Here is a 24277-nt window from a genome sequence, read left to right as displayed (position 1 = left end):
AAAACGACCACTCACACACAGCCACCACGAGCGAAAGCGAACCCTCGCCTCAAACCTGCCTGCCTGCCTGCCGCCGTCGAAATCTATACGAAGCTCGGCACGCCACGAACGCACTCACAAGGGCACTGAACGGGCACTACCGCTGGAGCCCTTCAATCAAGCTCGCTCCGTTTTCCCTTCAATATGGCGCGCAAGCACAAAACAAATGCGTGTGTGTGTGTGTGTGTGTGTGTGTGTGTGTGTGTGTGTGTGTGTGTGTGTGTGAGCATGTGTACGGTGCAAAGGTATGTCAGCCCCGGCTGGATCGGTTTTGTGGAGAGTTTTGCAGCCTCCAGCAGGGCTTGGTGTCCTTCGTGTGCCTAACTTTACACACACACACAGCAAAATGGGCAAGTCAATGGCAGCAACATCTTTCCAGGAGCGGTTTGAGGAGCAGGAAAGAGAGCGCGAGCAGCTAAATCCGTTTGTGGAGAGATTGGAAGGCCTTCACTCTCCACAGGCGCACGCAAAACGCGACACCAGCGGAAAAAGCATTCTCGAGCCCGTCCCGGCACTGTTCTGCAGCCATTACTTTGTGTGCATTGTGTGTATTGTGCGAGCGTGTGTGTGTGTGTGGAGAGATTTGCTTCTCTGCATGACAGTGTAAATCACACCCTTGACATTCTCTTTCTCTCTCTCCTCTCTCTCTCAATTGCCATTCGTTCACAACACGTAGATTGCAGTAAGAGATTCACACTTTCACTTTTTTGGCACGCGCTTTATGTATCTATATTTGCGGCTAAATGTGTGCAAGAGTGTTGTGTGTGTGTCTTTTGCTGATGCGCGAAACGTAGCTGGTCGGCTAGAGTACATCGAAACAAGAATACTAAACAAAAAACAACTGCGAGCTGGCGCGTGTTAAAGCCAGTGCGCGTGAAAAACTAATCACCGATCACGAAGCGGAAAAGGCATGGGAAATGTTCGTGGGGACGACCAAAAGCAAGTAATGTCCGTGATGTACAAACATTAACAAAAATAGAACAGCATGGTTTGCTGTAGCGCAAGCCACTGTTACTCTTTTACAATTTTTGAATAATTGTTTCAGATATTGCTGCACCAAGAAATGCTCGGTTGGACTTTCCCAAAAGCCTCCACCAAGCAGTGCGATCGGGTAGCAGAGTTTTAAAATTGACATTGTAGTACATTACATTACAGCCGAACAGCTGAGCAACAAGGACGAGCCGTGCACGTCCCCCCCCCCCCTAATACGCAGTCTATTCTCACGCCCAATCCCCGCTGGCAACTCATCCTCTCGCACGTCGCAGCATCGAGAAAGGGGGAAAATGGGAAAACAAAGGAAAAGCCTTACCGAAATACCCTAGCGAAACGCAGTCGATAGCGCACGGAATGAAATAGAAAACTGGCCGAACAGCGTGCTGCGTTCATGCGTACGACCTCGGTTTCGATTTCTTTTCCACACTCCCGTCACCCTCTCGCGCACCGACACCATCAATACTCTTACTTTGTATGCGAACCCGTGACGATGGGGGGTCGTGCAACACAGAAAAAGGGGAGAGAGAGAGAGCGAAGGAGAGCAGACGAATGGTTCTCAATTTGTTTCGCACGATGTTTGCAGCCACTCTTGTCCTTCTTTCTTCGTAACTCTCTCTCTCTCTATCTCTCTCTCTCTCTCTCTTTCTCTATCTCTCTGTCATTAACGTTCTCTTTCTGTTCCAAGTGTAAAAAAAAATCCAAAACCATGTAACGGGGAGGCTGGGAAATTCAATTGCACTTCTCTGTTGCCTTTGCGGAAAACGCAGAACAGAGAGCGAGCGAGGGAGAAAGAGAGAGATAGAGAGCACAAGAGAGCGCACGTTGAGCGATAGAGAGAGTCAGAGCACGTGCGCACAGGGCGCAGGACGCGGAACAACTCTCCACACGGCCAGGCGAAAAGATCCCGCAACAGCAACAGCATCAAGCACGCGGAGGATTGCATACTAGCGGGCGCTTTTTTCTACGCTGCGTAAGCCTTGAACGAGAGCAGGAAGAAAGAGAGAGAGAGAGAGAAAGAGAGAGAGACGGTACTGAAGGTGGGAGGAAAAGGCAAGGGAAATAATACCGTTTTCTCACGTTTCATCTCTTCAACACGGAAGCATCCGTGTGTTTTTTTTCGCTCTTGTACCCCGCCGCCCATTCTCTCTCCCCTGAATCTAGGCAACCCGCTTGCTCCCCAACGCACAGTGGGTACTGCTGAGATCTAATTGCAAAAAATGACTTGCTTCTCGAATGCCTAGTTGGCCTTATTAATGAGGGTTTGTGGTAATTTCATGTAGCACATTACAAGGATTTATTTTTATTTCAAACAATTGAACGAAATATGCACAATTACAACCATAATAGATATAAAAATTCAAATTATTATACAACATGAATTAAAACTGAGTTGTTAGCTGATTTTAAAGTATAACAAAACTGGCTAGTTTTTTTAACATGAAATTTGATACATTGAAATTTTGGCTTTGAAACTTTGTCAACACTCTATACAAATCAAGCGCTAGACTAGTCTAAGGTTTTCAATCTATCCATTTTTATGTCAATTTGGTATGGAAAATACAATCCGGTTGATAAATATTTTGTTTGACACTGATTGAAAAGTTATCTTTCCAACTACTCATCACAATTTTAATCCGTTCAAGTGACTCGCGCAAACTCTTCACACGGGAAGTTTTTGTGCATGATTTGTACGAAAAGTGAAATAATTGGTTCCAGGACTGATTGAAATACACTACTATAAAAGGCATTGGGCCGGTCTGGTGGTACAGTCGTCAACTCGTACGACGTAACAACACGCCGTCATGGGTTCAAGTCCCAAATAGACCGTGCTCCCATACGTAGGATTGACTATCCTGCTTATGGTAACAATAAATCACTGAAAGCCAAGCTCACTTCACTACCGGGTACAGGCAGGCCTTGACCGACAGCGGTTGTAGTGCCAAAGAAGAAGAAGATAAAAGACATATACGCATATCAAAAAATGAATAGTATCTTTATAATGCTAATCATTGGGAGAATATTTGTAGATCATTAATTATTTGTCAATTTTATTAGTTCATTTTCTTGAAAAAGTTGTCGATTGTTTTAGTTTATTTTTCTAGAAAACACGTTTAGATCAGTTTGTGGTGGTATGTTCCACTGTTAGACATTTCCAATTAGATTTTTTTTAAATAAGCCTGATTCATCACATTTGAAAATTGTTAAGATGAACACTCTTCAGCGTAAATAAAGTCATTAAAGATTTCGATAATTAAATTGGCATCAAATCTATATCACGCTTGCAAACCCATATGTAGTCATATGAAATCCATACAAGTGCCAGCAATTGGCAGGGTACACTCTTGCCTATTTGAGAAAAAAGGTCCAAAAGAGCTAGAAATACTCGTCACCATAAACCACACATTTGTGCCACATGCAATTATGCGACACTTTTTCCTGGCAATAGTTTTATATTAAACAAACATTGAAGGTCTTACTTGCCTGAACGATAATCAAAATCAAACAAATGCTTAATGTTTACCGATCTTGCGAAATCACTTTGCGAAAATCTCGTAATCAGGAGTGCTCGAATTGACAGTAGATCCATCAAAAGAGTCTTATATTTCTGAAGGAAAACTAATCTTTCAAACTTGATCCATTAAATATGATTCAAAAATAATAATAATATGGTAGATGGAATGAAAAGCACAACATAAGCTAAATATATAAATTGGTTTCATTTGTACAACAAATTTAAAAAATTAAATAATACATTAATTTACGATTTATAATATTAATCTCACGTTTCCGCACTCTTTTCAGTTTTCGTGAAATTAGTTAGAATTTTTCGTATTTTTCCTAAATTTTAATTTATCCTACTTGGTACGGGTAAAGCTCACACTGTGCAACGGTAACGGCTGGTGCGCTCCAGCAGCACGGTGAACTACACCCCTCCGTCTCTCTTCTCGCCTTCTTTCATTTTCTCTCCCTCTCTTTGCCTTTCTCCTTCTCTTTCTCTCTAGCTCACCCCTCTGCCTCCTCCCCACTCCTCCCTCATCATCTTCGCCATCCTTTTCCAAGCAAGGCAAAAACGACTGAACGCGTCCGCTCGCTGGTCGTGGCGAACGTTCGTGCACATCCCGATCTCATTTCAGTCGCGTACGGGTGCGAGTCTGGACGTGTGTCTTTCTCGTAACATTACCGCCCCAAACCAGGCACAGGAGCAGAGATCGGTGCAGGCACGCGTTACATCTTCACCGCACACATACACACACATACACACCCACTGTCCATCTGTCTGCCCTCGGCCCCCGACCGACACCCACGAGGTGGAGTGCAGCCGCGGCCAAGTGCATCCGCAAAGCTCGTCTCCGGGGTCGTCTCTGGAACGGACCTGTTCTTCAAACGTGCTTCTTTTACCCGCTCGTCTACTCTCACACCCCCCCCCGTGCTCTCTAGGCCTCCGGACAGGTGGGGTGCGGGAGAACAATTGCTACTACAGTCGCCCTCGATCGTGATTTTGTGATTTTGGCCGCTGTGAAGCGAGTGGTTTATTTTGCAACGATTATTTTTTCCCGCCAGAAAATCCAAGTGCACCGTGAGCAGAAGTGTGTGTTGTGTTAGAAATTGAAGAAGAAAAGAAAAAACAGCACGCGCGTGTGATTTTAGTGCTTGCAAGTGAGCTGCACCTCCGCAACCAAACGACCACCGACACTCGAGCCTTCCATGCAATCAACGATCGTGTCCGGCAATCAACCCGTCCGCCATCGCTGAGTCCGAACTCGTCCCCTGTCAAAAGCCCCTAGCAGTAGCTGCGCGAGAGCCCGTGCTTGCTGTGCCTGCTGGCTGCCCGCCGCATCGAGTGCAACGCGTGTGAGTCTACCATTCAGGCGCAAACCGTCGCGCGCACCGCTTGCTAAACCATGAGCGCGTTCCCGGAGGTGGTCGAGCTGAACGTCGGCGGTACCGCGTACGCCGTCAGCCTGAAGACGCTGCTCGCCGAGGAGGGCTCCTGGCTGCAGGACACGTTCGGTGGGGGCAGCCCACCGCCCGACCTGCCCGTCGACGCGCCCGCGGCCACTACTTCATCGACCGCGATGGCGGCCTGTTCCGGCACGTGCTGGACTATCTGCGCGATCCGGCACGGTACACCGTCCCGATCGGGTTCCTCGAGCGCGACCGGTTGCGCCGCGAGGCCGAGCACTACCGGCTGGCGGGCTGATCGAGCTGCTGGGCAAGCAGGTGCCGGGCTGCATCACCGTCGGCTACCGGGGCAGCTTCCAGTTCGGGCGGGACGGGCTGGCCGACGTGAAGTTCCGCAAGATCACGCGCCTGCTGGTGCACGGACGGGTCGCCCTCTGCCGGGAGGTGTTCGGCGACACGCTGAACGAGTCGCGCGACCCGGACCACGGCGGCTCGGACCGATACACGGCCCGGTTCTTCCTGAAGCACGTGTTCATCGAGCAGGCGTTCGACATGCTGCAGGAGCAGGGCTTCCGGCTGGTGGCCAGCTGCGGCTCCGGCACGGCCGGTTCCGTGTCGGAAAACCTCAAGCCGGGCGTCGACGGAACGGAGAAAACCGCTGGAACCACTACAACGAGTTTGTCTTCGTGCGCGACTAAGCGCGACAGCGCAGGGCCACTTTTGACACACACACTTTAAATACACACACACACAGACACACACAATACAAAACTGGTACACACTGGCAGACAGCAAGCAACACACACCCGTGAATGGAGCAGACTTGACATGAGGTGAGTGCAACTAGAGTTAAGCAAATCGAACCCATTTTGATATTCTTCCTCTCTTTCATTTCAAAAGTATAAACAATTTTGTGATTTCTGTACTAACACATCACCTCCCTAGCCTATGTTGATCTCAAACTTGTTGTAAAGTTTCAGTTGTAGACATTAGCCACTCGTGTACTCTGAGCAACGAATAGAAACAAGTTTTCTGCATTGCGCATTGCATACATTTTGGCACATTATTTTTTTGCTTGAAATTGATGCAAAAGCCCTTAAGTATGCAATCATTGTGTCATGTCTGTTTTGTAAGCTCTTGTCAAAAATCGCTCAAAACATCAGCAAAGCAACAAAAAAAAACTCAACTATGTATCTCTTCATCGGTATATAGCTCTTTGCTAATTTCAACCTTTATTTGAACCGTAATGCTCCATATGCTCCCTTAACGCATTGAAAGTGCTGTTGATAACGAGAACATTTTGCCATGCGAATTGCATACTGTTGGGCTGAATTTAACTTGAAGTTAAAAATATTTTGAAAAATAAGATTTTTCACATTTTTTATATTTCTACCTATCCAACATTTCTACGCATTCAGTAAAGTGCTCGTATATAGTACGTTTCGATGATATGCAAAGTTGATTTGCATTTAAAATGCCGCTCGAAAAATCCGTTGTAAAGTACGTACCGCGTGTTTGTATGCATTGCTGTTACGAAGCATTCTGATAGACGCCTATAAGTATGCAACGGTCTGTAATATTTTATCAATTTTCTTCAAGAAAAAAAATCACACACACAAACACATACTCACACGCTCAGATCTTTTCGATAGACTCAGCGGAAATGCTTCATTAGCTGCCGTGTTTGCGCATCCGTTCCGTTTCCTGCCCTGCATGAAAAAATCCTGACGGACCCTTGGCACAAAGCGTCTACACAGTGCAGTCTATATTGAAAATCAAACCCCCGAAGGAGCGGGAGCCCAAATTATAGAGCCATCAATTCTCTTCTTCCTCGCCCAAAAAGAAGAAAAGCATCATCTCACCCAGGAGACTGTGGCAGGGAAGACTAAAGCTTGCCATAAGAATTTTCCACCGAACTTTGTCATGCTTAAGCAACAGTTGCCTCCAAAACGGTGTGGAGCCTCGCTCCCTCCAGGGACACACACACACACACACGCTGAGAAAGAAATCCCATCCTGACACAGCGCTTTCACAATTAGAGCGCGCGCTGTCGCCGCACACTCACGCAAACGGTTAATGTGAAATGTAAAACTTTTTGGCCATGCCCGGGCAAGCCTGAGCGAAGGGAGGGGGAAGGGGGGGAGGAGGGGACAGGCCCTGAATTGAATTTTACAACTCATCCCACAGCGCACAAGCGAAGCTGCCGCTGAAAAGCCACAATCCCCGTGCGGAGTGGTACGAGGAGTGGTAATGGGATGGCCTAGGATGGTACCGAGGGACAGAGATTTCAGTTTGACTTTTTCCTATCTCTCGTTCAGTGCTTTTGATATGTGTTTGTGTATGTGTGTGTGTGTTTTTGCCTGTGCCGAGACCCTACGCTTTGACGCTTGGCGTATTCTTTCTATCATCGGATTTTTTTTTCATCTCCCTGACCCTTATCTCAAATGCGAATTTGATGCGCCTCTGAATCTCTGAATTCCCCTCCGTCGCTCCTTTCCGAAACCGAATGCATGAATAATGGAAAAGAATGTGAAGTGTGCTGGCGAAAACCCATCGGGGGCCGCTCCCTGCGCCGCCCCTGGGAGGTTGACGAAACATTTAACCCTTGACGCAGGCTGCTGCGATTACGCAGGGAGCAGGCAAAGAGAAAGCAACCGGGTAATGTAATGGGAAAGTTGCCCGGAAATAATTCCACCTTCGTTTCTAGGTCTCTCAGTCAGCGCTGCCTCTTTCCAGCCCCATTGCCCATTTCTGCCCCACCACCAACACTTCATTTTCACCCCCGGGTAGCCACCCGGTTTTGCTGGCGGATGCTGCATCCGCCGCTTTGGCCGACCGACCGCGTTGTGGCCGGCCCCGAAACAGAAAAGCAAAACCATGGCAAATCGAGCCCAAGTGAAATCTTCCCGCTCGCGCCACATCCGCCAGGGAGCGAGTGCTGCTCAATTCTTCCCCAGGCTTCCTTCCTCCACCCCTTCTCTCTCTCTCTCTCTCTCTCTTGAAACCTAACATGTACATCGAGGTGGGGCTGCTCGGGGGAGTGAAATCGATTTTCACGGTATTTTCTGGCAACGCGTTAGAGCAAGCGAGATTCCCGTTCGTCCAGGGTGTCATGTTTTCTCTTCCTTTCGGGACGTTTGTCGGGTTGGCATGATGTGTCCAAGTACACCCAGTACGGAGCGGAGAACTTCTCCCGCAAGTGGCCCCCTCACGGGCAGGCGTTTGGTGTTTACTGTTTTCTTCTTTCTTTTTTTTCGAGAAAATCTGTAACCGAAACGAATGCGGATGCCTCTCGCGATGGAACACGACTTTCACGCCTTTTCCGTCCGTACATTGTTTCCAGCTCGAGGCGCTATTTCCTCGAGCGTGCGTTTGACCACGGTTCGAGCAAGCGAGCGCACGATTTACTTGCTTCAATGATCCGGATTCGAACGGCATGCTGGTTGGTGCAAGCCCTCCTGCAGAAGAATACCCATTTTCCTAACCTCAAGCAGCAAATAGATTTTGCAGAAAATTCTTGAAGTTTCCTCGCGATTCTCGCAAGCGACCGGTTTTTCCTGGAACAAATGTGACAATTCTTCCTGCAACGTACCAAACAATAATTGTATGTGGTAGATTGTGTGTGTGTGTGTGTGTGTGTGTGTGTGTGTGTGTGTGTGTGTGTGTGTGTGTGTGTGTGTGTGTGTGTGTGTGTCGCTGTTGTAATCCTTGAAAGTGTTTTCTCGTAGAAAAGCCCCAACTTCCATCTATTAATAGACTAACTTAAAACTGTGTCTCCAACAAAGTTACTTGCCTTGCTCTTCCGATCGGAAAAAGTTTCCGCCAGAACTCGGAACAATAAACAGCAAGAACAAAGCTATCTATGTGTGTGTGTGTATTTTTTTCGTACTTTATAGCTTAAAATTAAGGTCACTGTCGCAATGCAGAGCGGATCTCGATGTGTACGTTGCTTCTTACGCTCCGCATCGCAAAAGCGCCTAAAAGTATGCTTTCTACATGACAAAAATCAATTACGCTTTGCGGTCAACTTTTCATTTTCTCTGCCTTCTCTTCACTTTTTCCTCTTTCTTTCATCTTTTTCGGTCGCTCCCTAGGCTCGATTTTTTCTTCTACCACCTTCTTTACTCCTCACCTTACTGCCACGGTTGCAGGGATAAAGCTTAAATGTTTCAATTTTGCTTTCCGTTTTTTTTTCGCCTAAATGTCTACTCCCCAGATGCTAGATACGCGTGGAGGCTGGACGATGGCATCGGCGATGCAACCGGCGGGCAGAACAAACACCACAACAAACGGACACAACTATAAAACAATAATTTGCAAACATCGCACAACCCGCAACGGCGGAACGCGAGCCCGAGCCGAACGACTTAAATTCGACAACTCGAACTTTTGCAGCCCCTTAAAGTTCGTACCCTTGAATTGATTTCGATCGCTCTGGTGCGCGAAACGGCCGGCACGGGAGTACAGCAACGCGATAGTGTGCAGCAATCAAATCCAGCCACTACTACTACTGCAGCAACAGAGTGCAGGTGAGCGAGAAAAAGAGAGGAGAGAGAGAGCGACAGAGGTGGGTGGAGATGCAACAAAAAATACTGCAGATATGGCAGCTTCCGAAAACCAATCAATCACAATCCACCGGGCACATGGCACAAAGCGCAACCCTAACTTCCCACCAATGTAACAAACGTGGTAATTTTTTGATAGTATAGCTCAATCCCCCCCATTTTCACAACTCAACAACTCCACACAGTAGTAATAGTAGGTAATGTGATTCGGGCAATAGTGTCAATGGTCGTAGCCCTCGCTCATCTTCCCCGAGTGCCAGTGACAGTGCTGGGGAAGGGAACAGTAAATCAGAACAACAAAACAAAACCCACCGAAGCAAATGGGCAGAACCGGAACGGCCGCAGAATGGAATTGTTTTTAAAACCACCATTCTCTTCACGGCAAGGAATGATCTCGGTGTCTCGGTTTAAAGGGTTGTGGTACACCCCTCCCCACAGGGCGGAATGGAATCAAAGTAGCATTTGTCCGACCACTTCGGCAGAGGAGTAGTTACCGTGTAATAGAGAAATCGAACTTTGTAGTTTGAAACTGAACAATCTTATAGATCCAGTTTTATGTAGTTTTTTTTTTAAGTGAGTACAATTGTGCAAAGTTGCTGTTTTAGTATGTGTGAGTGTGGTGAAGAAGTATAAAGCACACGCACACATACAGAAAAGAAATCTGAGAACAACTTTTGCCATTTTCCGCTCCATCGAAATTGCAAGAGTTTTTCCCAGCCGGTTGTAGCTGGCACAGCAGCTAAACTGCACAGAGAACGCCATAAAATGCTCACATACGAGCACAGCACAGACTCACACAAACAATCTTCCATTATCCATTTTTTTTCCTTTCCTGCGGCTTTGACCGTACCAGAAACAAAACAACAAAAAATCTCCCTGTTCCCGATGAGGTTATTTTCTACCGAGCTAGGTTTTATTATTAATTAACAAAACCAACACCCACCACGCTCCCCCGACTACTGGGGGCAGAATTTGAGCAGAAGGCCCAGCCAACGTGTGTAAGTGTTCGGAAAAGGGTACGGAAGCGCAAGTAACACAGCATGTGGCGTAAACAGGGCGTTGCATTTATTTCAGATAAACACGGTCGAGTGCTGCGAACGGTCTGGGACAAAGAAGACAAAAAAAAATTCACACACAAACACACATACAAATACCGCCAAGCGGGTTGTTGTGGACAATTCGGGTGAAAGTGCAAAAGCAACAAATTGAACGCTTAATCCGAACCACGAAAATGCGTCAAATGCATCTGCTCAATGGATACTAAACGCCACACACAACACACAACAAAACCATGCACACATACACACACGTTCACACAACAATTGAAAGCGTTCACAGCGTTCACACATAACGCGAAGATATTAAAAAAACAACACACCCACACATACATTCACAACGTCAAAAGATTTACAAGTATTTAAGCGAGTTAAGCAAAGGAAGAGAAACAAAACAAAAACAAAACCAACACAACAACTTGAAGCGGGTAGAAGCGGGTAGCAAGCAGCAAACAAATGCGAACAAGAAAATGACGAAGCAGAAAACATGCAGTCTAAGTGTACGTGTTTAGAAGCATAACTAAAAGAGTCGAAATCTCTCGATCGATACTTTACTAGTGAGCAAAACGTTTTTGAGCGGCCGTGAAGGGCAGCAGCGTTGAAAGAAGGTAAGAAATTAAGCAAGAACAAAAAAAAGATAAAATAAAATAATACCTACCAGTGGGAGCACAAGAAATAAACTTTAAGCAGAAAAAGAAAAGTGAGATAGCAACAAAAACAACCATAACGTAGTAATTGCAAAATGATAACAATAGTGAAATAATACAAATAGCAACGAGAAGGGAGATGAAACATAAACGAGATAATAGAGCAGCAGAATGAGCAGCAGCTGTAATTGTACGATTATATTTAAACCACCACGGCAACACGGCACGGTGTGCGGAACTCTGGGTACGGGAAGGCACGGTTAAGGATTGAACGGACGCGTCAAAGCGAAACGATCTGATTGTGTATGAAAGGGAAGGGGGGAGATGACGGGAAGTTATTGAATTTTGATGTAAAGCAGCAACGCAACACATCGTTTTGCGGGGATAAAAATAGTTCCATCTGTTTATTTCGCTTCATGCTACGGGTGGATCAGTTCGGAATGTGATCCGGCTGTAGCACTGAACGTGCCGTTATATGAACTATGGGAATTACTTCTTTACCTTTTTCTTTCTCTCCATATCTCTCTCTCCCTCTTTCTTTAATTTTCTCTCTTTTATCCGTGGTTTAACAGCAGTGCCGGTCTGACGGTACCTGCTTCTAGCTCAACTTTACCGCAAATGGAAACATTGCATGTTTACGGAATTCCTCATTACGTGATGATGTGGAGGCCGGTCTTTGATCTTTGCGAATCGTTTCATCTGCAGGGTGGCTTCTTTTTTTGTGCCACCCTAGAATCTTGTTTATGCTTATGTATGACGGTCATGCGGCAACATTCAATTGCCACCCTCACCTACATTAGTGACCAGGTCATCTGTTTCTATTTTTCTGTTGTTTTTTTTTTTAATCTAAGTTCCTTCAACCTTCCTTCCTCCCCTCCAAATGACAGATACTCAAGCAGAATGTTTAAGAGTGTTTGTTAGGATAGACGAGCGTTTGTGGACATGAGTGTGTGTGTCGATTTTGAAGCAATTCACACCGCACATAGCTCCACAAGCATGTTGGGGAATGGTAGAATTTATCAAGAAAAGTTATATGCGGGAAAGAAGAAAACAGCCAATCAGATATCTCTTTAATTAATAATGCGTAACGCGAGCAGTAATGGGAGAGCGATAATACTTCAACATATTACAACTACTACTACTACTAACTAACAACTACTATTCATCGTAATGGTAACAAGAAAAAAAAGAACTATACTATTAAACAATAAAAAAAAAACTGAGACAATGGTGAAAGAATGACGGAAAAAACAAAACTTACACACCCAAACCAAGGACGGAGAAAACTAGCAGCAAACACACAAAATTGGAATGAAAAAATAAAATACTTTAATTGATAAGATAAACAAGCAAGCGACAGATAGGGAGAGCGAGCGAGCGCAATGAATGAAAACATCCCAGCAGACACAAAATGCAGAACTTAGTAGTGAGAAACGCAAAAAAAATGCAGAAATAATAATAATAATATGAATAATAAAGAAAAGAAAATATATTGAAAGTAATTATAATTAATGCAAACCGAACACAAGAAAATGAACCCAGAAAACACAGACACACACACATACACACGCACACACCCGAAACATGCACACAAAAGTGCGCAACCGTAACACCGACACACTCCCAACACAGAAATGGATCATTGATACACACAATACAATATATCTTCAACCAAAGTTAAGTTAAGTAACGAGCCAGAAACCCTAGACATGAGCATCAAATCACATGACGTGGAGCAGAAATTGAGGAAACAGGTGAGAAAATTAGGCGGATTGTGGTAAGAGAAATGAAGCACAAGGGATAGGGGAACACGACAAGAACATCCTTTAAAAAAAATCAGTGTTGAAATCGAGCGATTAATTAGCGCAGGCGAGTAACCTACCACTGGACGGGTAGAGGGATTGTTCTTGTTGGTGAGGAAAGTGGGGCCAGCGACCACGCGAACGAACCACCCACAGGATGGGCAGACGATGGGGAAGACACAATGGAAAATGGAAAGCATAACGATTGAACGTGAAACGTCTGACGGTTTGCTAGGTAGAAAGACACAGAAAGAGGAAGAGAGCAAGCGCAAGTGCGTCATAATAAAAGCCAAACAAAACAAAACAACAACAAAAACCTAAGGAAAACCCAACACAACTAGTTTTGCTTTCGCACATTTGCATGCAGGTCGAAACATCCGAAATATATCCCCTTGCGCCCTTCCTTCCACTGGCGGTAGGACGGTGAACTCGTTCGCGCGCGCCCTGCGAAACTCTCCGAAAACAGCATCTCCCACTTATAGCGGACCACCGGACAGCATACGCAGCTCATTAATCACGATAATGTCCCGCCAAACCCTAGACAGCCCGTGTCAGCTAGCTTGTCCCTGGGTTTCGGGGGATCCCCACTCCGCCGCTTTGTCTCACTGTGTGGGTCGGCGTGTCAAGAACAGACTCGCCGCAAAGCTACTTCTCTGTGGAGTGGATTCGAAGCAATTCTAGCCGCACGACAGCCTTTACTTGAGTTCGGTTCGCTTTTTAGGATTTTGTATGCGTGTGTCTGTGTGTGTGTGATTTTGTGGGGGAAAAAGAGCTCCTAATCTTCCAAAAACCTCAGCCCCAGGTCAGTGGAATGGCAGATCCGCCCGAACGACAAGTACACAGGTAAGCGTGGCCCAGGTTGGCAAAAGTCATCACCGCACAAACTGATTGCCTTCAACGCCTGATATGCACACAAAAAGGCGCAAAAAAAGCATTGGAGCCCTTGCTGAGCCTGGCTAGAAGTTCGTTTCGCATCATCAACACGTTGCCGCTGATGCCGCCGGCCACTGCGGGCCAAGTTGGGCCCCGAAACGCTTCACCAACGCCAGACGCTCGTCACACAAATCGGACATCTTCTCAATTTGCATGGAAATGAGCAAGCTGTCGAATCAAAATGTCCGGCACACATGCACACAACCACACGTGTGCAATATATCAAACGACTTGCGTGTTGTGGCGTACCCCATCAGAAGCTCATCAGCAACGGAAAGGGATGGAGATAGAGAGTAAGTCTAATAAGAATAGTTTTGTTTTAGTTTTCAAAAAAAAAGAGACGAAGACTCAGTGGAATTTTGAAAGTACCTTCCCAAAGCCCGATGAGATTGACACAATTGACAAAGTGCCGACAACAAAAGGTACGGGTTGAGCAGAGAGAGAGAGAGAGAGAGAGAGAGAGAGAGAGAGGAGGAGAGAGAGAGAGAGAGACGATCGTTTTACGCTGTTTGCCAACGGTTCCTCTAGCACAAAAAGCATTCGGCAGCAAGCTTTACTGCAGCCGACTGTTGAAGTGGTCACAGCTTGTGGTCAACAGTGTCGAGTGTCATCTGCATGCTGATGGCATTGTTTCCTGCATGCACCAGCGTGCTCCAATGCAAGCAAACCGCTCACACATGAGCGAAAAACCACACCCGAGCACACAGATTTCACATCCACACATTTCAACTTCCCACAGGACCCGCTTTCAAGCGCTACCGTGGCATGGCGTGATGCAAACTATTTCTTCCTACCACTTCACAGTGACACCCTCCCACTGTGAAGCTGGTCGGAGGCTTTAAATTCAGAAAGAAAAAAACTACTTCCAAACCATCCACTTTGCCATCCTATCGATCGTGATTATGATGGAGTGCGAATTCAATTTTGACAGCGCACAGTCTCTGGCGCATCGCACTGTGTGTGTGTGTGTGTTTTGAGCAGTGCCCGTAACAAGGGTGCCCGGGTCGATGATTGTGAAAATACAATTTTCCCGATTCTCAGCCGCGTGCTGCAGGGAGCGATACACCTGTGTTCCAGATAGCAGGACGGCCGTATCGATTCACCACACATTGCCAAGTGTGTGTCTCTCTATGTGTGTGTGTGTGTTTGCTCCTGCTCGAAAACAGTGCGAGGAAAGCGGAAACCCAGCCATGATGAAGACTTGTTTGCTCTGGCTTTTTCCCGATCCGGCTGCCCGCCGCTGGCGTGAAGCTGAAATTCGTTACACTAAGAGCACTAACGTTCACCGCACCAGCAACGAACGAGAGCGCGATGTTGACGATGATGATTATGATGATGTTGATGATGTTGATGATGATGATGAGGATGTAGCAGTACACCTCCCGAGGGCGGCGAGCATTCTTTGCGGCACCGACGCAGCACGATGACGATGGCATTTGGTCTTGTTCTCTGTTGCGAGCAACACGTACCGCCGTGCCGTTGCTGGCCGTCGTATCGATCAACAAGCGAAGCGGCAGCCCAAACCGGCCCAGCCCAGCGGCGGTCTTTAGCGCGCCAGAACGTCAATACGCTACTTAGATTGTGGCGGAGCTGCCCGAAATGTGCAAGCATCCATGAGATGATTCTGAGTGGCGTTCGGCAGTGAGAATGTGTGGCCGTACGCATGGAAATAAACCTTAGCGCTGGAGTCGCCGGCAGATAAGAACGCGGGGAGAGCGAGAGAGAGAGAGTAAACCCCTTGGAGAGATCATGCCTGTTGACCAATGTCCCGCTATCAAACCCTCTGTTATTTCCAGTGTACTCAGTTTTCGATAAGGTATCAACCATAAGTAGCGTGACGACAAAACAAGAGATGTTTTAAGCGCGTTTTAATTGTATGCATGAATTTCCGTAAGAGCTTAAAAAAGTTGTTTTTACTTTTAAATTTATGAAATTCAAAAACAGTCATATTGCGTTTGACGTTCAAGAAAATTCACTCGAACGTTCATTTTGTTAATTTTGCTATATTTTGACTCGTTGTTTTTCCGCCGGCAGTTTTAAGTTGATGAAGCTTAACTTGGTATCATATCATATCATATCGAGTAGGCAGATTCGAGTGATTCTCAAGCTGTCGGAAACACACAAATAAAACCATTAAATAAATTGTAATCGCTGTCTACATTTGTAGTTATACTCAACACAAGTCTAATAAGACTTACATAACTCACATTTAAACTATTTGTAACCAAAATATGGAAATTATTGATTTCAAAGAAGTGCTGAATCAGTGTGTATGATATGATACCAAATTTTCTCTCCTTCGTTTCGGAGGCTTTCGAAGGATTCGAGCGGCGATTAGCCTGTATGTGTTTGACAGTTAGTCGAAGCATTCGGCGGACGGAGTAAGTGTAAACAGAAGCATTCAACACTTCTTTAAAATATTTTTTGCATATTTTTGTTTAAATGGGGTGATGTGTGATGAGAGTGTTGATTAACTTAAATTCTTAAATTCTTTGTGTGGTAAAATTTCTTGAAAAAATCGTCACTAACAAAACGATACCGAAATGAACAAAATGAACATGCGAGTGAATGCCGAATGCAATATAATAGGCCTGATAGTAACTCAAATGTAGTTGAAAAGGTACTACACGTATATAACGGTGCACGTATTTTGGTGTAAAGGGGGTCTTTATACACGGTATTTTAATTCATTCGATTGTCAGCTGGTGCTTTGAAACGCAACGCAAAATTCCATCCGAAAAACAAAACTTTTCTACACTTTTCTTAAGAAGAATTTTGTGAATTTCTAGATAACCAGGTTTTCCATACACACGCATACTTTTAGTAGAACTCTTTCAGCTGCCCCTAGTGTTTAGTAACTCTTTTATGGCATTGTTAAACACCGTTTTAACCTCAACAAGGTTTAACGTTGTCATATTTCACGCAGAATTTGTTTAACATTGTTAACATAATTGGCGCAGTTAAATATCTAATTGGACTCCTGATCTAATGAGACTCTAATTGGATCGAATCGAATTGGAATGCAAAATATAATTTCTGGTACAACATGTTTTGTATCATATAACAATAATGTATTTCGAGTGAGCGTAACGTAATTTGTGGATGGCCACTGAGAGGTTAAGACCTCTAAGTTTAATTTCTTTGGTCAATACAACGCAATTGACGGCAGTCACCACGACAAACAACATAAGTAAGTATTGCGCTTCCACAAACACTCTCACACACACACACACATACACTCGTCGGGGTTGTTTTTCGTGTTGTTATGCAGTCAGACAGGGTTGGTTTTTACTGGAACAATAACAGCTCTAACCTTCTGAGACTCGTAATCTCGTTTGCTAAATCAACTGTGTGTCGAAGCAGAATCGGTTACCACCGAGCACCAAGCTAGCTGTTTGTTGTTTGTTGGCCACCATCGTCCACGACAAGAGCCGTCAGTAGTGAGCCGTCGCACCATTAGGTGGTGGCTGTTGTGAATCTCGAGTGCCAAAACCAGCATGGTCGGTTGTGTATCAAGACGATTAGTTTGAGGAAAAAAGTACCCGCACCAGCCATGGACGATAGCACGAAAAGCCACCAGATGCTGCTGCTAATACTGTTGGCCGCGTTGGTGGGCCCATCGGCTGCAGCGTTGGCGCCCAGCACGCGCGACAATACCTCCCTGCACGAGCGCTTGACGGCGCTCGAGAGCACGTAAGTAGTGGGGCGGCCATCGGTTACCGAAAGCTCAATCAAAAACCTCAACGCGCGACTCCCTCTCCGCCACCCAGCATAACGTCCCGAGATGAGGAGCTCGCCAAGATGCTGCAGCTGCTGCTCACCAATCAGCGCGAAATACTCCGACTGCTCCAGCAAGACGCTCCCAAAGTGTTCTGCGCAACGGACGGCACGCAGCATCAACCACCAACGCAACCAGCGCGCCCATGCAACCGTGACCACTCGTTTACTAACTCGCTCCATCCTGGATCGCTCCAGCCTCCGGGCAACGCTACCGCGCCCTCGACCGCTGCCTACCGCCAGGAAGCGCACCTGGCCGGCACGCATCCGCGCAGCTGCCGCGAAATCCCAGACGGCATGTCGGGCGAGGAGCTGATCTACCCGGCGGCCGGCCCGGCCGGCCCGGGCGAACCGCTCGAGGTGTACTGCGACCAGGACTTCGAGGACGGCGGCTGGATCGTGATCCAGAACCGGTTCGACGGGTTCGTCAACTTCAACCGGAGCTGGGAGAAGTACCGCGACGGGTTCGGCGACATCGGTACCGAGTACTGGCTCGGCTGGACGAGATCCACCGGCTCACGGTGGCGGTGCCGCACGAGATTGCGTTCGTGGCCGAATCGTTCAAGGGCGAGCGGCGCTGGGCCCGCTACAGCCTGTTCGAGATCGGGGGCGAAACGGACCGCTATCGGCTGCAGAAGCTCGGCGTCTACTCCGGCACGCTCGGCGACGAGTTCACGTACAATCTGGGCATGCAGTTCTCGACGTACGACCAGGACCACGACCAGTACGGCGATGTGAACTGTGCGCACCGGACGGCGGCCGGCTGGTGGCACCGGAGCTGCACCCGCATCAACCTGAACGGGCTGTACGGGAACGAGTCGGGCGTCCGGTTCGCCTACTGGCTCGACTGGCTCCATCTGCAGGGGCTGAAGCGTACCCGCATCATGATACGGGAGATAAAGAAGCGCCGCAAGTAGCCCGCGGGTTTTCGCCTCTCTGCTGCTAGGAAAATAAACTGAAAGCACCAGCACAATCAATCTTTAGCATCTTCCCATCATAGCAACAAATCACCACCAACAGGCACTCGCACGCGGAGTGAAAGAAATTGGTTTTAATGATGTCCAGAGGGGCGTTTTTTGTGGAGCTCGTCACTTATCGACCTAGATGACACTTCGTTCATTTGGGCTTGCAAGGGGACGGTTGAGAATTTCGACACTCCAAAGGCACATTCTGCAAACAAAAAGGCTACGTTTGTGTGTGCGTCATGTACTAGTTCGTGCTGATCACGTGGGAGTTCTGGTGGGCACAGATGGCTTTCAAGCCTTTTCGAGTGAGCAGCAACAGTGCGCTAGCGAGCGAGAGAAAGAGAAAGAGAGAGAGAGAGAATGAAGAGTACACATTAACGTGCACAGACAGGCCCGCAAACGCAAAATAGAGCTGTCATATTTGTTACGCTCCAATTATTTTTCCGCGCTCATTGAGATTTCAGCCTCAGCGCAGTGGTTTCAAATCTGCCTCTCTATGTGGATGCGAGTGTTTGTGTGTGTGTGAGTGTTTTAGAGTGAGCAGATATGCCTTTGTTTCAAGCACAGTCTGTCAGGCCCCACCGATAACACCGTCTCCCTACCGCAACAAACTCCTCCGCTGTACGTACACGGAACCGACCACCGCTGTACGTACACCGACAGACACGGAAGAATGGAGGACACGAAAAACTTTCCCAACAAACGACCATATAAAACCTATCTACATGTGTGTCTGTGTGTGCATGTGTGAGTATGAGGAATAAAAACTTGTTGAAACATTGTACAGCTTTCTAGCACAATCCCGTAGAAAGGATGCAATAGATAGGTTTTGAATTAACGAGCAACAATAGATATTTAAATCCCGGCCCCGTTAATACAGTCGCCATGCATAATAGTGTGTGTGTGTGTGTGTGTGTGTGTGTGTGTGTGTGTGTGTGTGTGTGTGTATGTATGTGTGTGTGTGTCGCTGTAAATCCTGCTGCCGAGAAGCACTTGGCATGCATATTATTACAATTAGTACACCGCTGTCAGAGCTGCAAACCTCCAAACCTCCTTGCTGCCATCGGGTTTTAACTGTTGATGTACTGTTTACACACAACACACACACACACACACACACACACACAACACACACACACACACACACACACACACACACACACACACACACACACACACACACACACACGTAAACACGTGGAGCATAAACCCATTTTCACGGGGGTTTATGCACGTATCCGCGGCTTTTTCTCCCCAGATCTCCCTGGGCACGTGCAAATGACTTCATGCAAAATTAATTTTCATTGTAATTGGAAATTTTATTAAAACACAAACACAGCCGCCAACACCCCCCCCCCCCCCCCCCTGACGTTCGCTCGCAGGTTAGGTCGGCTCGGCTAACACCACCCAAGAGAACAAGACGTACCCCGTTCCCGCCCGCTCCAGCATCCCTGCCCACTCCATTCCTATTTCCGTTGGAGAAATGGTTTAACGGTTTCTGTTTTGTTTGCTCCCACCCTTACCGACCCGGGGGGCTCGAAGCGGGACAGGGAAGGGTGTGAAGCGTGGATGCGGGCACGAATGTTTTACTTGTTATGATTCCTTGCATGATAGGGCACTGCGGGACAAAGCGAAGGAAACGCGCGGCCGCCCACGAACGCAATGACAGAAATGCAAATGCAACAACGCACAATCCGCTGTGAGCCTCTGGTGCGCTCTTGGTGCGAGAGATTGTGTGAGCGACAAGAAGAAGAAGATGATGATGCTGAATAGCAAGAAGAACCAGTAGAAGCAGAACATAAGACAACAACAACAGCCGTACACCGTAAGGCATGCGAAGCCGTGCGCTTCCCGAGCGCGCATTTCCGGGTCGCTGGCCCTCCGTAAGCCTGCGCCTAAATGTAGGCACAAGCACAACAAAGCTCTCCCACGGGGTGGCGGGGGGGGTTCGTGTTCTACAGCACACGGATCTTGACGACGCAACCGGCGATGACACGGCTGGTGAGGTGACGATGATGGCGATAATTTACAACAAAGGGCCACTGAGAATGAGCCAGCAGGGTCAGGAGTGAAGGGAGAAGGAGGTGCGATGTGTGCGTGTGCGATAGGTGACGAGCGGCTGACAACTTTGCTGCTGACAATGCCACACTCTTGCCACTGGGGAGTGCTCGGGAGGAAACATGACCGCAAGGAGTTGTTTTGTAATTGGTAGATTGGTAAAAAGCAAAACATTGAAGGGACCTTCTGTGTATCTATGTGTGGGGGGATGGAAATACGCAAACCAAAGCACTTTAAACCAAATACAAACCTCCTGTTGAGTGGAAAATTCGCTCGCTCTGCTTTCCAATAAATCACAAACGGTCAACGATACGTGCTGTTGCCCGCTGGCTAGCTTCTCGATGCTTCAGTTGAACGGCGCCGACGATTCGATTGCCCATACGAAAGCTAATTGTTGCTTACCGACCCGACCGATGCGCCTGGTGTTGCCGTTTAGTTTTTCCTCTTTCTCTCTCTCTTTCTCTCTCTCTCTCTCTCTCTCTCTCTCTCTCTTTCTCTGTCTCTCACTCCTTTGCACTCGTCCGGAGACACACTTTCTGTCATTGAATTGATGGCTGGGGATTTATTTCGCACTTTCAACTATGTCCGCTCATTCCCCGCCAAAAAGGTCGATTCGACCAAACGCAGACGAATGCTCGGTACAGCGGAATCTATCGAAGAGTAAAACAGCCAGCATCGATCAGTAATTTCGTAACCGCCGGGCCGGGGTTGCTAATGGGGCGGGATTGCGCTGAAGATATTTGATAGACTAATGAGGTTGGGTAATATTGACACGGCACGCACGTCAACTGCAAACGTTTGGTCCATCAGTAACATTGCTAGCCGGATTGCGGCAGTAGCAGCAGCACAACCATCGACAGCGGGCAAATATGTATCGATCCTTTTGATTGGTATCGCTATTTTATGGGCGGCTCGATTTCACCCACTGCTCAAAAAGTTGTATTGGGAGAAAGCTTATGACAAACCTAACAAAAGTAGATCTTGTAATACTAATTGCATATTTAGGCGTTCACGTTATGAATCCTAACCAGCAAAATGTCATTGTAAATATCATAAAACATGCTGACTGAAACAAAATCCATGTCAGCGTCACGTACTCAATTGTGATGACCAGAGGTGTAACTCAAAACGATTGGTGTGTCCGATACATGCTTGGTGACATTTTAGCAACCAGCGCTTGTTCAGTTACTTTGTCTTTTTTCATGACTTTTTCACTGTGATCAGTTCTGTACAATGTCACTGACATAATCATGACAAATTCCGGCTGAAACAAAATCTTACCAGCGTCACGTTCTCCACTGTGATGATCAGAGGTGAGACTCAAACAGTTGTTGCGACCCTCGCATGCTTAGTGACATTTTTGCAACCAACTGACTGGCCAAGACTTGGTCGCGACAAGACTGTCGGTGATCATCACGATAATCATGAGATATATGCGGTGTGTGTGAATAGTCCCAAGCAACAAAATGAACATGTTTTCTCGCTCAAAAGCTTTATCGTTCTACCCTACAGACCATCAAAGCAGACAGACACTCCCACAATGCCGTGATTATCATAGGGAGAAAATGTCATGACCAAGTGAGTGACCAAGAGTTGAGTGCTACAACAAATGTCACCAAGCATGTGATTGAACTGTTTGAGTCTCATCCCTGATCATCTCAGTTGTGCACATGAGCTGACTTGAACTTCGTTTTGGTCATGAGTTGGTGACTGAAACAGTGACATTTCGCTGCACTATTCACAGCCATAAAAAGCTCATGTAATGATTACGCTTTCGACGGCATTAAGCACAGCTTGCCAGTCTGAGTATCGCGTTGGACTTAAGCACTAGAATGTCGCGTTCGGCACGTCATGACGCACTTTCAATGAGTATCAGCAAAGAACATCGAAGTACTGCAGATACGTTAATTGTTTTCGGAGGTGATCATCACGTGACGCTCATGACATTTCAGCACTCTTTTTAACGCTCAAGCTTGCTAATGCAAACGGCATACTTTCAGGGAAGTATTTTTGTTAAGTAATATGCACTCTGCGTAACTAAACACCTTTCGTTATGCAACCGGCATGACGATGGTGCATTTTTTAAACACTTTCATTGCTTTCGTTGCTACGCAACAGCAAATGAAACAGTGCTAGAAAACCACTCCTCACGGAATAGTTCTCGAACTGTTTCTCGTCCCCTCCGCCTCCTCTTCTTCTTAGGGCAGCCTTTATTTAACCGTCAGTAATCACGAAACAATGTCCGTATGCAAACAGTGCCTTGCTCCTTTCACGAATTCGACGTAAAACTCTTTCAGCACCCCCTAGATCCCAGTTCCAAGTAAGTGAAGTTTTCGGCGGGTGTTAATAAGCTTTGAAACTTTCAAGCAAAACTCAACCAAGCTTCCAACACCCTCCTTACACACACACAATCCTCTTACTGCCATTTGTTTCGCTCGTTCAAACAAGTGCATCGATCTACTAACGCACGGGTATGGATTAAACGTTTACACGGCCGGGGCTCAAAACCTGTTTTTGTCGCTCCTCTTAATCTTTACCCTGCCTTTCCCACAACGCTCACCCTCAAAGGTAGCTTTTCTGTTGCATCCTTCATCTCTAATGCGTATGGGAAGGGCATAGTGCCGCTGCTAGCTTAAAACCAGTACCTAGATAAGAAGATAAACGACAGGTCAAGTAAGCGCTCCAGGATCGGGACAGCAAGGACACACCGTCCAGGGACTGCGGAAGTGGATAGGGTGGATAGGGTGGGCGGGCGAAAACGGATGCATAACCATACACAGTTAATAGGAAATTAAATATTTATCTGCACGAGAACGAAATGGATCCAATTTATTGGATTCAACCACCCCCTGTCTCGATTCACCGGTGGCCGTTATTTTGCTTTTCGGAAACCAAATTAAAGACACAGTGTGTGTATGTGTGTGAACCTATGAAGTAGGTAAAAAATAATTTAGAAAAAAAGAGACACAAAAGTTTCTATCAAAACCACTTCTCGGCGTAGCGCAACTTCAAAATATTTATAAATTATTTCATTAAAATAATGACTGAAAAAAAGTGCACTTACTTCTATTGTTATGGCACACACTGTACACCTTCATTTCATTCCGTTTTCCGACAAAATTCGCTTATATCGTGGGGACATTTTTGGCTTCATAAACACACACACATAAAACACACGGCCTTTCCTTTATCTCCTCCCCCCTCCGCCCTCGTAACGTTTCTTTTCCCTTTCCTTTCCCCTCAACACACTCACACACATCGGATCTATATCAGCATCATCAAAAGGATAGTTAATTGCATTGAGTCCGGGGAGGGGATGGCAGGAGGGTATGGGGAGCGGCGGGTGCAAACGAGAGATCCCTGTCAAAGCTCGTCATCACTCCCGGGCGCGTGCCCGCCCAATGTTCGAGTATCGACGGGGTAGATAATTCCATTTACAGCCCAGACCAACCCTCCCCCCCCCTCCCCCTCTCTTATTCCCTGTTCGACACATTTGGGTGAAAGTGGCGCGCAACCCAGAAATCCGGGAAATGGGGCTCG

General features: G+C 46.8%; 1 protein-coding gene and 1 pseudogene across 1 annotated transcript; both read left to right on the top strand.

The window, feature by feature from the left end:
* Positions 1 to 4436: 4436 nt before the first annotated feature.
* Positions 4437 to 13336, top strand: LOC121603128 (annotated as a pseudogene).
* A 3853-nt stretch (positions 13337 to 17189) lies between these two features.
* On the top strand, positions 17190 to 18553 carry LOC121603129 (angiopoietin-related protein 2-like). The gene is made up of 2 exons (XM_041931848.1): positions 17190 to 17630; positions 17708 to 18553. Exons 1-2 carry the CDS (start codon positions 17491 to 17493, stop codon positions 18450 to 18452), a joined length of 885 nt encoding a protein of 294 aa, XP_041787782.1. The 5' UTR covers positions 17190 to 17490; the 3' UTR covers positions 18453 to 18553.
* The last annotated feature ends 5724 nt before the right edge of the window (positions 18554 to 24277 follow it).

This window comes from Anopheles merus, unplaced genomic scaffold, assembly GCF_017562075.2.
Source record: "Anopheles merus strain MAF unplaced genomic scaffold, AmerM5.1 LNR4000871, whole genome shotgun sequence".
Lineage (NCBI taxonomy): Eukaryota > Metazoa > Arthropoda > Insecta > Diptera > Culicidae > Anopheles > Anopheles merus.
The sequence above is the reverse complement of the archived record's forward strand: the minus strand, read 5'-3'. Positions and strand labels throughout refer to the sequence as shown.